The sequence below is a fragment of the Ostrinia nubilalis genome, chromosome 8, assembly GCF_963855985.1.
Source record: "Ostrinia nubilalis chromosome 8, ilOstNubi1.1, whole genome shotgun sequence".
Classification (NCBI taxonomy): domain Eukaryota; kingdom Metazoa; phylum Arthropoda; class Insecta; order Lepidoptera; family Crambidae; genus Ostrinia; species Ostrinia nubilalis.
The window spans coordinates 8,957,441-8,971,662 of record NC_087095.1 but is presented as its reverse complement, the minus strand read 5'-3'; the positions used below and the strand labels follow the sequence as shown (position 1 = coordinate 8,971,662).

The following is a 14,222-nucleotide window of genomic DNA, read 5'->3' as shown; positions in this document are numbered from 1 at the left end:
ATTATTATTTTCAAACAGTAACTTACCTATAGCACAGAATACATAATAGTAGCAACAGAAATTGCACTCCTTTGTGTAGGATCAGATGCCGACATTTTAACGGTAATAATAATAATGCAAAATATCCAACGCACATGGTGCATTCGAAATCGCACCTTACACTACGCTCACAAGACCGCAATTTTTTTGTGTTCAGAATTGATCTACCTCACAGCTCAAGCGTCAGGGTTGAATAAGCAAATTAAAATAAATAAAAACTTAATTTCAAGAATCATTTATTGTATTTACGATTGGTTAACTTTAATCTAGTGGTTTTTTTATAATCTCTTAAGTACCTATTAATAAACTTCAGTGTTGCGATAATTTGAAATTGGACACACAGTTTTAAAAGGTGTAGTGTCGGAAAATAGACACGGTGAAGTAAAGTTAATGTTTTTATTAGCTAAATAATTTTCGTGCTACAGTTTTTTGTCATAAGTATTTCAAAATTATTTAAAGTGTAGTTTTTATTAATTATTTCAATTACTACAGTTAATTATTATTCCTAAATATTACGATTTTCCATTAAAGAAGAATAACAGTGCTGTTGGAACAATAAACCTTGATTGCGACGATATTCGACTGAGCGTGTATAGAAATACGCGTGTGCTCTCAGGCGCGTCACGGCGCGTGGCGGCCTTGACTGATTTGCAACTTGAAGTTGTCGCGCGCTGTAGGTAATTATCTCGGCCGGCATAGGCGAGTGACGGAGGCCTGCCTATAGTCACAGTGTAAAGGTTGTATCTTAGATGTCGTAAATAGCATTCCATTTGTTCGTTATCAGAACCTTATTAGACGCACAGTTCAAGATTGAAGCGGATAGAGACGTCAGTCAATCTACGAGCACCGCATTTGGGCAGATACTGGAAAATGTCCGAAGTTTTGTTCATTGTGCCCGAAGGTAGCTAATCCCGTGACAGATGGCGCTGGGATTAAACAAATGCCAGCCGATTTGTTCTGGCTAAAGTGCAGCCCGGCCTTGTGAAGGCAACGATTTATTTAAAAGACCATTTGTAAAATGTTTTCTTGCCTATCGGTCTTTTAAAACGAGCTTATTAGACTTCCATAAACTGAAATTGGGACAATTTAATCATTAGCTACCTAGGTTACTGAAAACAAACCATACAATTTGGTTACATATAAATAATTTTTCCAAATGTCACTTTCAATATAAATTGTATGACGCAACTAATTACTTTGTGAGTGCGTGTACACTTTTTGGGACTACTAGAGTTGTTCCACCTAAAAAAAGTCAATTAATATTGACAGACTTATCTTTTAGACAATGGGCTCTTTACCAAGAACAAACCCATGGATCTCTCTTCAGAAGTTATAAGGACGGTTGAGTAATACCATTAGCAAGACAATGCCGCATATTTAATTTTGATTACGATTTCTCTCAGGATCGCGAAACAATAGATTAATTATTACGTACTTGTTTCGGGATTGGTTGGAAACTTTCCTTCGCCTGAAACCTTTTGACATAAAATATGCACATTATGTATGAAAACACAAACACACATCCTACATTAATATAACTTTCATAAATTAAAGAACATAATTAGGGCTAAAATAGAAGTAAGTATTATTTAAAGCAGATTACTTTTACAACTATTTCTCGACTAAGTATCTAATCTTATACATATAAGTATTAATCTGAAATTAATATTGCTGCAGACTCCCATGAAAAGCACTTGAAGGAGCTATTATAAGGTTTTCTCTATTCTCTAAGGAGACCTGTGTTGTGTTTTCTCCATTCTTTTTCTTTCGGTAGCTCACCAGCCTGTAAAAGTTGTCTTTTACGATTATTTTTTGTCTATTACCAAAGGTCGATTTCTCAAAGGTCGTCCGCGTCTCCAAATTGAACTACTTTATCAAGATCGCTTCACTAGATAAGTACTTACCTACCTATTGCACTATCGAAGATCAGTAATTTTACATCATGTTTTATTGAAATTAGATCCCGGTTCCGAATGGTTATGAAAATCGGTAGGAAAACAAAGCGTAAATTGTAAGACCCACTTTATTTTTACCCTCAACCAATGGATAGCAGAAAATATGTGTTAGGGGCGAAGTTCATTTATTCTTAGTTTCATTTGTAACCATTTGTTACGGAAAGACTGGGCGGTTCGAGCGTGTTTTTGCCTTAAGTCATGGTGTGGTGAGCGGGTATTTTCGTGTTAATTGAACCTCGACTTACTTATCTATATATATAAAAGAAAGTCGTGTTAGTTACTCCACTTATAACTCAAGAACGGCTGAACCGATTTAGCTGAAAATTGTCAGGGAGGTAGTTTAGAGCCAGGAGAAGGACATAGGATACTTTTTATCCTGTTCGAAATAAAAAAAAAGTCTGCTTATTTATTGCCATTAAGGCGGAACAAAGTTCGCCGGGTCAGCTAGTTAATCATATAGTATTATTGTTTGTAGGTTGAATTCTCTGTACTTTGTGCCTTTTTTTCAGAAAACTAGTGCAATTTAAGCCAATTTTACTGTCACCGAATAAATAGTCCTCTTTAAGTTTTTTTCCTTGTGTTTCTCTTTGAAGTCTATAGAAATGATCATTTCTTTTTGAAATGTTTAACTTGATTTTCGATAAGTACTTTATTAGTAAAAGTTGTTACCTTTCTGCTGACTGCAGAGTGTTGTCGGCATGTGGAGAGATGGTCAACCGGCTTGCGCTGTGTGTAGTCCCCGCCACATCGCAGCAAATAACTGTAACAAGACACATAAATACTAATTACTAACTAGCTTTCCTTGCCATTTCGTTTAAATACTAAAAACACGCAACACTTTTCACTTATTGCACTTACAATTTAAAAAGTATACATAACAATAAAATAGAACCTTGACAAGTAGGTAGGTACCTAGTTTGTGCTAAACTAAGAATTTTATTCCTCAGCGTTTATAAGATAACGGTAGGATGTCAGTTAAGTGACTTGTTCTTTAAATATTAAAAAGAGTAGGAAGACAATAATGGGGATGATAACCGTCTCGTACTCTTGAATAAAGCTTTACAAAATGGCTGTAACAATAACAACAAGATGGTCGTTTAAAGTCAATATGAATTTATAAATCTGGGGGCACGGCAGTGCCCAGGAAATCTTTAACGTTTTACATAAATTATTGACTTGGCCATCGCACTAAATAATTTTATTTACACGTGTTTTTATGCGATGGCCAAGTCAATATATTTATGTAAAACGTTAAAGATTTCCTGGCCTGGACTTGGTATTACATGGATCTCACAACTTTTTACCGTAGAACAACTGAGTTGCGAGACTTGGTTTTTTGACAAGTATTAATATATTGACTTGGCCATCGCATAAAAACACGTGTAAATAAAATTATTTAGTGCGATGGCCAAGTCAATAATTTATGTAAAACGTTAAAGATTTCCTGGCCTGGACTTGGTATTACATGGATCTCACAACTTTTTACCGTAAAACAACTGAGTTGCGAGACTTGGTTTTTTGACAAGTATTGTTTTTGATGGGATGAATCTATTCCGTAGGTATTTAAAATTGAACTATTAATTTCAAATTGAAATACCTAATATAAATTGGACTTACTCATATTAAAAATTACAAATGAGAACTAATTTTTCTATGAAAACTGCCTTCAAGGATCGGACTTCCCTGCTCCGAACTTTGTCAGCAAGAGACCAGATTTAATAAAATGCAATGAAAAAGTAACAATGAAATAAATCTCCTTTAGTTTTGAACAAAGGACTTAACAATCGTCGCCCCCTAGCACTAATTTGGATATTGAGTCTATATTAGAATCCGCAACATTTAGTAAATGAGCTTGTATTTTAGGCATTCGTAACGAACGCGTACCACGGGGAGACAGCGCCGCCGCAGCCTTGCGGTCCTCGCATAAATATCAAGTGTCATTGTCAAATTAAAAACAGACGTTCGTAAAATAGTTCTAGCGTTACAATGTTATCATGTTACATTACATTGTTGAGATTCAATGTTAAGGTAACCGCCCGTATATTTTAACGCGTCAACAAATAGTTTTCCTGGAAAATGTTCAGAATTTATTTTCCCAGACTACCACGTCATGTACAATTTTTTGAGGTTGGTTGACATGAAAAAATTTATTCAATATGATTATTGATGAGAAAATACATCAAAAAATTGAAAAGAGCGAAATAAAAATTTAAGCCAAAATTTCTGCAATTCGCAGACTTCGTTTTTTATACGTTACACATTTAATACCCCATTCAAACAAAGATTCAGGATCTTTTTAAAATTCAGGTCTGTACTTTGAATGCCCATATACAATACTGTCGGTTTCCTCGACCTTTTCACAGCTTTATTACCCTTTTTTCATCGGCCACTCTCCCAAGTTTAATTGTGAACTGCGTGCCATTTTTTTCGAATTAATCCGAATCCCTCGTGGGACGTTTCTTGTATTATGTTTGTTTTATTTGGAAATAAAACATGCCCGGGAAACGCAGTAAATTTTGTCTCATATGTCTTTAAATCACGTGATTTTAATGAACTGATGAGACGAGAGTGCTCTTTGCTGTTGAATGTACCATAACTTAATTAAATTGCTTAATGCCTCTCAGCATCAAACAAATAAATCTATCCTTTTATAATAAGTAATGCGATTATTTTCTCTATTCTTTGTTTTTTAAAGCTCTGTTTAGTGTGTTAATGTGTCAATTTTTTTGCCTTGTTTTCGCATTGTCTTCCTTCTTGAATTTTGTAAAGGCATCCATAAAGTAAATGGGAAATTAAGAAAGCAGGCTCATACCGTCCTCAACTGAGAGGGCTTTGTGAAAAAATAAAACAATGTTATTCGTTTGTAGAGCTTCCCGCTAAGACGATTATGCTAATATAGGATTGTCTGTAAATCCAGGGGAGCCTAGATCATCTTTGTAAATCATATTCCGTTTAAATTTTTCGCTGTCGCGTATAACGCAATATTTGTTTTGCATTAACTTAAGCCACGGTTTTATTCGACGATTGCACGTAATATTTGAAAATGATTTCCTGAAAATTAATTGATCAATTTAATTTTTATGTGTGTCTATTCGTATTTTAGCACATAATGATGTAGTAGGTATATTAAGCTTCTCACTTTATCTTCTTCATCATCAACAGCCCTTTACAGTCCACTACTGGACTATGAGCCTCCTCCACTATAGTGGAGGGTTTTGCCATAATCCCCACGCCTGGCAGGCGGGTTGGAGATCGCAGTTTAAAAGATTGATGTTTTTCAGAGAGCGCTGCTGCCCGTTCTCTGTTTGATGTGTAGTCCCTAAGTCGCCTCTTACGACACCCGCGGGAAGAGTAGGGGTTGGTGACAAATGTATTCTACTCTGCCGTCACCACACGGCACAATCAAATATTATATCCTTTTGTAAGTATTCGCGTATATTACTAAACGAAGCCTGTTAACGAAAACAGCTGTAAAGAAAATGTCATAATTGTATAATTGAAACTTCTTCCAAACGGAACGTCTTTATCATAATAAAAGGAACGATTATGAGGATGGCATTAAAGAGTTTGCTTGTAACTGTTGAGTTTAATTATGTGGTACGTAATTGATGCAAATTGGGGTTTTATTCGCGGCTTATCAACCGGGACGATCGTTAATGTGGTAATTAACTTAAAGCGAAGACTACACTTTGTAGTCTCATTTGGTTGCATTATATTACGAGCAATGTTTCAGAACTTTCACGGTTTTAGAATGGGCCGTAATTTGTTAAATACATAATGTAATTTTTCCAATATTTGTACCTACAATACAACACATGTGTTATACCTATGTCGGCCATTGGGTGTAGTGGTTCGGCATGGACTACTATGCCGAGAGGTCCCGGGTTCGATTCCCGGCCGGGCAGGAATTGAAATGATGAATTTTAATTTTTGTGATGGGTCTGGGTGTTACTATGTTAGTTTGGGACTAGAACGGTAGTATAAAATGTCCAAGGATATTTATATTTATTTATTTTATTTATTTAAAAAAAGCCCTTGGAAAAGAAACCATATCGAAGCTCGCTTACTGCCTAGCCGCACTGTAGCGGACGAGGCGAAGAAGATCGGCAAGACCTGGAGCGAGATCAAGCGAGAAGCTCAAGACCGAACGAGATGGAGGACTGTTGTGGACGCCCTCTGCCCCATCTAGGGGACATAGGACCATAAGTCAAAGTTACTGCCTAGCTACGAAAGCTGTCGTAGCCTACTTCATTCGTACTTCGTTTCGTAGCTACGAAATCTGGCTACGAAGTGGTCCAAAAGTCCGGAAAGCATAGCTTGGGAACGTCCACCCACAAAGTGGACCCAGGACCACATTATGGTAGCAGAAAGGCGATGGATGCTGGTCACTGCTACCAGGTGCGATTGCGGTCAAATACCTGCCTTGTCATGCATAAAAAGAAACAGGCAATATAGAAATCATTGGGGGAGGCCTATGTTCAGCAGTGGACGTCCTTTGGTTAAAATGATGATGATGAAAGCATCTGAGAAAAGAAATGAGGCTGAAATATGTAACACTGTCGGCAGTAACCGAGGAGTCGCAATACTTTAATAGTGCAATGGCTTCAGATCCCATCTCGCCAGCTTCCTACTTTCATCACTTTCCACTTTATTGCTGGCTCGTTTTTTATGTCGCCATATAACCATTCTCATCTAGGACTCAAATAAGGGTCACCTAGTTACTTGGTAATAACCTTTAACCTTTGACTCGGGTATGATATTTGAGAAGCCTATTTAAGTGGTAATTTTACCTACAAAAAGGCTATTTGATTACATTAGGCTATAATTCCCTGTTACGAAAATGCCCCTTAAAAGGAAAATAGATTAATTACATCACCTGTGTGAATATCTTTACTTGGAAATTGTAACAGAAATTATTTTATGACATCGCTCAATATACTTAGTATAACATCACATTAACTTGGTAAAGGAAACGAGGGGAATTTTTTTTTGTTGTACTTAGTTAAACTTTTCTCAGAATTTTATAGCGTTAAAGTTTTTAACTAACGAGCACAATGAAAACAATATTTTAGTGTTAATGAACATGAATCAGTTTGACTAAGTCTATGTTTGTTTTCTAGGGTGTGTTTTCAACGTAAAATATTTAAGTACTAGATGAAAACCCGGCTTCGCTCGGGTGCAATTTGACTCATAATACACAATTCTAGGTGCAAAATGTAGATAGATGTTTCTGTAGTCATCGGTTCTCAAAGAATATTAAATATAGATTTATATAGCTTCGTTCGTTGTGTTTAATAAATATGGTAAATAAAAACTGCAAATGTTTTTACACAAATTATTTTTATTTTAAATCAACATTCAAAATAAACTAAGACAAATTAACAAAACAATCAAATTCAATCATTAATATAGGTTATGTAAATAACTCTTATTAATAGTCAGAAACGGGATCAGATAAGAAAATACTATTTTCATCAATATCTGGCTCCGGAAGTCCGAAATCTGTTAGTCTCTTTCCGTGGAGTTTTAATGTTTCATCAATATCTTGTAAAGCCAACTGTTTGGATAATATTTCAGGGCGGGATCTTGTAAAGTTTTCGATAAAATGTGATGCAAATTTTTCCCAAAGAGCATTAGGATCAGTTACTTCACAAAACACGCAAATTAACGCAAACAGCTGTCGTAATTGCCGAGGAAGTTTGAAACCAATTGCTTCATCCAAACATCTTTCCCATTCTTGATCGTCAAAAAGTAGCCCCCTTGCTTGAGCAGCTTCTCGAAATGATGTGTAAATAATATTTTCATATTAATAAGTTCTAATATCTCTGAAGCAAGTCGGCCCTTTGACGTGAAGAAGTAATAGCCGGAGATAATATCGTTCCCGATCAGAAAAGGAATAATTATACATTCTTGCAATTACTTTATCAGCCGCTGACTGAGATATTCGTGGTTGCCACTGTCCATGGATAAATCTGAAATGTGTCGGAATTTCAGTGTAAAGATATTGTCGAACACTTTCATCTGTTCTGTTTGGTTCAAAAAATGCTAATAATATTTCTGGAATTGACTTTAAGACTGTCTGGGTCTATGTATACCTTCCCATTATGACAACAATTTTTAAAATGATTTTTAATTTTTTCACCTAAAAAATGAAGTGCTTGACATTGAACACATTCATAAATCATAGAACCAACTGAATGTACTGATACTTGAATGGTGTTATTTGAAAGTGCTAAATATAAATAGTTAGTCCTGGGGGGCTGATATTCTGTACTAAACCTGCTTGAATATTTAGGGTAGACCGGGGACAATAGTACCATTTTTTGGAAATTGTTCAATATTGAGAAATCTAATGAAATGTAACCTATTCTGTTAGGATGCTGTAAAAACTAGACTCTTAAGCTACAAATTTAAGCATGCAGAGTTGAACTATTATTTCGAATACTTAATGAAAAACGAATTTGAACTGTACGATGTCTCATGTTACAATTGACCCCTACAACGGGTCAATTGTACCAATAATATATGAGGCAATAAAAGTAGTTATGTTTATCTAATCATCACCTTTATTGGTATTCTGTTCTCTTAATCTCCTACAATCATCAGTCTTTATTAATTGAGATCGAAAATATTTAGGAACAAGTATGAAAAATCAACACTTAAGTTTAAAAACAACACAATAACTTTTCTTCCATAAAAACGAATAAACTAACTCTTTCTACATAATATGCCATCTATTTGGCTCGGATATTGCTTCTGAAACAACAATAAGCATAATAACAATGATAGAAATATCAAAACTGAAAAATCTATTTTTGTATGAGGGTACAATTGACCCCTGGTACAATTGACCCTGATTATTTATACCTACTACTGCTTCGACCTTTTAAGATTTTTTCATAAGCCTGTTCATAAAGGAATAGATCCGTTGATCCGCGATCCGTACTTTTGACTCTACGCCGAGGCATCTAAAATAAAATGTTCAAATACTTAGTTACTTACTGAATTAAGCTAAAATGTACATATTCAGAAGGGTTTTAGAAACCTATATTAAAACATTTTAAGTAGGCATTTAGGTACTTATATCACCTTTTTATCTACTTATTTAATAAAACACATTAAGTATGTATCTAATTAATGCTTAATGCATGCAACTATGAATGAGCCTAGACTATATTTTCAGTAGGTAGGTATGCCTGTAATTGTAAAAATATAATTGTAAAAATGTAAAATAACCACGTGAATGTTTTATAATAACTTATCTTATTATAAGTATAGGGACTTTAAAACCAATTTAAAATATTATGTAGTAAGTATAAAATAAGGTTCCGGGGGTTAATTGTACCACGGGGTTGATTGTACCGCTACAATTGACCCCATGGAGACTGGTACAATTGTTCCAAGTAGGTAGTCAAGAGAACTTCACCTAAAATTCAGTCATTTTCACAGTGAATGCCAATAATTCGCTGTCGATAGAAAGTTTAGAGCCTGGATAAACTATTGACAACAATACTTTGGTAACAAATAGCATATTAGGCAACTTATGGGCTCATATATTTGACATAAAAACTTACTGCGGCTGGGCAAAAAACAAAAATCCTTCCTGTACACCTTCGTTTCTCAGCACAAGCGCCGCCGACTGGTAAGCGGATGGAAACACAAAAAGCGCATATTCTGACGCTATGCACACAATCTAACGTCGCTTGTATGAAGAAATATCGCCGATGGTACTATTGACCCGTGGTACTATTGTACCCGGTCTCCCCTACGTTTTTTCGGGGGTCTGCCCGCCATTTGATATGTTTTCTTTCTCTTCTTCTTCTAAAGAAATAAAATCACTGCTGACTGACAGCAGCTGTTTTTCCTTGTTGTCTGAAGAAGCATCATCACTGCTGACTGACAGTAGCTGTTTTTTCTTGTTGTCCGAAGAAGCATCATCAATCATCAATGAATCCTCGATTAGTGTCAACTCTTCGTTATCAACCTTAAAAGAGAAATATATTGTGTTACTCTTATTAAACAAATTTAATAAGATGTGATGAAAAAATACACCACATGCAGGAATTGAACCTACATCCTCGACTTCTCCGTTGTCGCGCTCCATCTGAGCTAACTGAGTTTAATAAGAGAAATATATTTTATTTTTAGACAAATATTCAAATAATAATAAGTATTGTGAATGTATGTAGGTGTAGGTATATCCTCCCACCTCTAATATTTATTTATACCTCTGTGAAAGATAAATAAAGTTTATTTATTATTTTTATGAGTTTTATTAATCCTCGAAGTTGATTTCTTCGGTACTGACGACTGACTCACGGGCCTAGGCCAAGTGAGCCGCGTTTGCTGGATTGGGGTATTGGGAGTTTATTTTTATTATTATTATTATTAGTTTACTTTACTCAGTGACCTACACTATTAACTTACCTGAAAGTCATCAAATAAATCTTGTGAAGCAGCAGAAGCAGCTTTTTGCTTTTTAGGAAAAAGGTTTGATAGTGCCCGAGCCTTGTTTATTCTTAACTGCCTAATTGTTTCTAAGCCACAACACTCGCAATAATTGAAATTATCTGCAAAAATATATTACAAAATTATTTATAATAAGAACCAGCCGAGCTCAAGTGGAACTTGCGCATGAAGGAGTCTATTCGGTTATCAGAAAAAACGGTGCAAAAATCGTGTCTGTTTCTGTATTTGGGCCATTCTTATTCTTACGCATTTTTGTGTGAGATGTAAGAATAGCATATGTTTTTAAAGAAAATCAGTGCACTGTATATTAATTTACTTAGTAAAATACCTCTATTAACTAGGCCCAATATCATTTTTATCATAAAACTATTAGAAGAATATTAAAAAAAAGTTACAAGTCCAAAATGTCACGGACCGTGTAGTGTGAGATTCCCGGATTTGGACATAAAATATTTTTTTCTGAAGAGATGTTATGTTATTTTGATAAATATTACAGTAATTATGCAAGATTAATACATGTTATATAAGACTGTTAAAAATTTATATCAATAATAAATACCATTTTTGATTTTGAACACCAAACATTGTGTGAGCAGTTTTTGTGTCACAACCACGTGCGCCACTTTAAATATGCGTAACTCGGTAAAAAACTATCTTTGATATTGACATCCCTTGCTAAGTTTTTTTAGAACAGTAACATTGTCATCTTATTAGATTTGCAAATGGCTGAACGTAGTGAGTGAGCCGCAAAAAATTATTTCCTATTTATTTGAAAAAAGGGACAACCATAACACGTCCATTCCGTGTACGGTTTTTAAAGGTAGGTATCAATGTCACGCTATTGTATAAAACATAATTATGTACCTCATGCAGTATAGTTTCAGATAATTGCACAAGATCTGCTAATTCACAGATAGTTTTTTGGATATATCGGACACGTTCCAAATTGTCACGGCCATGGTATTAAAAATGTGTCACTACCGCAAACTATTTAAGTATATGGTCGTGACATTACAACGCGTGGTTGTGACATTCTATTTTTATTATTTTAATAGTTTTTGTTGTTCTGCTAAATTATTTTGTGTATTGTGCAATTTTTAGGAGTAGCCTTTTAGTAAGTATACTTATTTTTCGCTAGTATGATTTTCTAGATGCCACGAAGGAAAAATTATTGCACTTTCTCATTTCTGCAGTAATATCAAATTTTACTGAGATAGTTCCCGGTAAAGGCCCTGCAGAGTTGGTCGGAGTTGTTTTAAAAGGAATTGCTATTAACCATATTTTTAGTGGTACGGTGACTACGAAACATGTTTAAGTTGTCAAAACCAACTGTTATGTGAATCCTACAGAAATCTCATTTGATATTCAATTAGGTACTGTGTTTAAGATTTACTAATTTGTTAAGCATATCATATCGAAACCATGTAGGTAGCATATCGGAAGCATGATCAGATAGTGCCAATAATAAAAAGTATATTTTTTTATTATCTAGTAGATATATTAACTACCTGACGGTATTTTTGATCTCAATTTTAATTAAATTTTTGGATGTTCAGAAAAAAGTACATATTACCAAATCACACCTTTGTTGATGAAACGAATTTAGTGTATTTTATTGTTAATCAATTTAAACTATTATGATATAAATTTAACAACATAAATATTATTATTTACAGTAAGAATGTAAAACTGTCACATCCGTGTCATGCAGTGTCACAGCCGTGTTTACGTAGGCTATTTTGTTTCCTTTCCGAGGGCTTTAAGGTTGTCCATATACATCAAAAGTATGCTTTTGGTTTATACTTTCGATACACATCGCAAAAAGTTTTAAAAAAAAATCTTTAATTTTTTAAAAAAATTTGGCACAAATTTAAGAATTGCCCATTTATGTTGATAACAACTCAACACAGGCTATGCATGTGGTCATTTATTATTATTTTTCGGGTTAAATAAAAAAAATAATTAAGCCGCTTACCGAGTATAATGTTGTCGCATTCCACACATCGACTGCACATTTGCATTTGTCTGCAGTTTCTTACAAATATTTTACCATTACAAAAATTGCATGTCACTGGAATTTATCACTGTGCGAAACTAAATGACATTGACATTTGAACTTCAACTTATAAGGTTATGGCTAATATTCTTTTTTTGTGGTTGAATCGGCCAATACCAGGTTTAAAGAAAAAACACATAACAAAGAGTATATTATCATAAAAATCGCGAAACGCACTGATTTCCATTTATTTATGGATCGATGACAACCCAGCTTTTGGCGTTGATCGCATAGTGAGTGGATGGTGAACTACTAAAGATGGCGACAGCGGTTTGTTTGTCAATGCCATCGGAATTTAACGAAATTCTCCATTATCCGAATTTTGCGGATATATGTTGTCGACTCAAAATCGTTATTTTTTTATGCTTTGTTATTCTTAAAAGGTTTCGATCCAGTCTACCGTACCCCTTGACGAAATTATTAATATAGGGGTCATTCCATAAAAATCTGTATATTTTCGACGTCATTTTGTCCTTAACTTTTTTAAGATGCTTTTGAATACTTTATTAGTGTAAATTATAGTTTACTTATTAATTATGTTATGTCTAAAAGGGCCAGTCACTTTATGCTTTATTTTAGAAGAAATTATAATTTTCAATTTTTTCATACTACATTACTCCTATATGACTTTTAATAAAGTATAAAACTTACAACCTTAACATTTATAGATAAGTTAATATACTTAATGTGGTTGTTTTGTTATTATCACTATATAAAAAACGTCATTCCCTAACTAGTAATTTAGTCCCTAACGCCGTTTAAAGCTAGGGCCTGACGGTCTAGGGACTGACGATTTGGAGTAAAACTTAACACAAATGCAGATTAACTTTATATTACAAGATGCTTTATACGATGTGCCGAAAATATTCGAAAAACCACACGTAGATACGATTAAATTATATACAATTTCCTATTGTAATCAATAAAGCTACTCAACTAGGTACTGACGAAGTGCCTGGATGAACACATGTTTCCGCAACAACAGGCACGTTTGCACTAATTCAAAAAACGGCTGCCGCAAAGCCAGTATGGTCTGAGGATGACTTCGTATCGTACTTTAAACTCAACTAAATGTCATTCACTCTAAATACATATTGAAGCGCAAAATTATAAAACCAGTGCGTGGCGAGGGAATGACGCTAAAAGCTGTGGACTCTTTTTCAAGTACAGAAAATCAAATTATTGTTTAATGAAACCGCAAAATATTAATAGAATTTGATTTAATATACATTTAAATAGATTATTCGTTAATTAAAACAAAGGATCAAATTGATGTTTCTATAAATATGGGTTCCAAAACACAAACTTTTGGAGTACGGACATGTCTAGGGAATGACGTTTTGGGTCATTGAAAAGGAATTTAAGATGTTTTAAAAATAGTTTTAAAAAATATAAATGGGTGATGAATAAAACACATTGCGAGCTGTTATTTAACAATTTTGGAATAAAATATTAACAAATATTCCATGTGAAATGTGGCGCGGACTAAGAGTTGACATATTTTTGTGGAATGACCCATAGAAGCATGTTTGTATTATGTACGCTTGTCTGGTAATATGGTAAACATAAGTTTTGTTTATTAGTTTGGTACTACATGGCGGTGTGTAAAATGACCTAAATGGAAATCCTTAGGTGAAGCCTTTGTCCAGCAGTGGACGTCATTGGGCTGAAACGACGAACGAACGATGAAAATGACGGTCTAC

The 14,222-nt window shown here is 34.4% G+C and overlaps 2 protein-coding genes across 6 annotated transcripts in view; both read right to left on the bottom strand.

Annotated features, from left to right (window-relative positions):
* LOC135073884 (glutamate-gated chloride channel) overlaps nt 1-14,222 on the bottom strand; it is a 92,419-nt gene that overhangs the window by 20,694 nt on the left and 57,503 nt on the right. For all 5 annotated transcript variants that reach the window (XM_063968117.1, XM_063968118.1, XM_063968121.1 and 2 more), the window contains exon 2: nt 2,664-2,754. The gene's annotated coding sequence lies outside the window, so the exon portion shown is untranslated. The remainder of the gene's footprint in view (nt 1-2,663; nt 2,755-14,222) is intronic.
* Nucleotides 8,716-12,888, bottom strand: LOC135073865 (uncharacterized). The gene is made up of 3 exons (XM_063968087.1): nt 12,439-12,888; nt 10,422-10,564; nt 8,716-9,978 (listed from the first exon to the last, which is right to left on the bottom strand). Exons 1-3 carry the CDS (start codon nt 12,482-12,484, stop codon nt 9,760-9,762), a joined length of 408 nt encoding a protein of 135 aa, XP_063824157.1. The 5' UTR covers nt 12,485-12,888; the 3' UTR covers nt 8,716-9,759.

Bases quoted from the DNA above. Each gene is read 5' to 3' on its own strand.
- LOC135073865 (XM_063968087.1), bottom strand. From the start codon at position 12,484: ATGCAAATGTGCAGTCGATGTGTGGAATGCGACAACATTATACTCG. The intron at 10,565-12,438 runs GTAAGCGGCTTA...ATATTTTTGCAG, and splicing joins ATGCGACAACATTATACTCG to ATAATTTCAATTATTGCGAG. The intron at 9,979-10,421 runs GTAAGTTAATAG...TTCTCTTTTAAG, and splicing joins ATTTATTTGATGACTTTCAG to GTTGATAACGAAGAGTTGAC.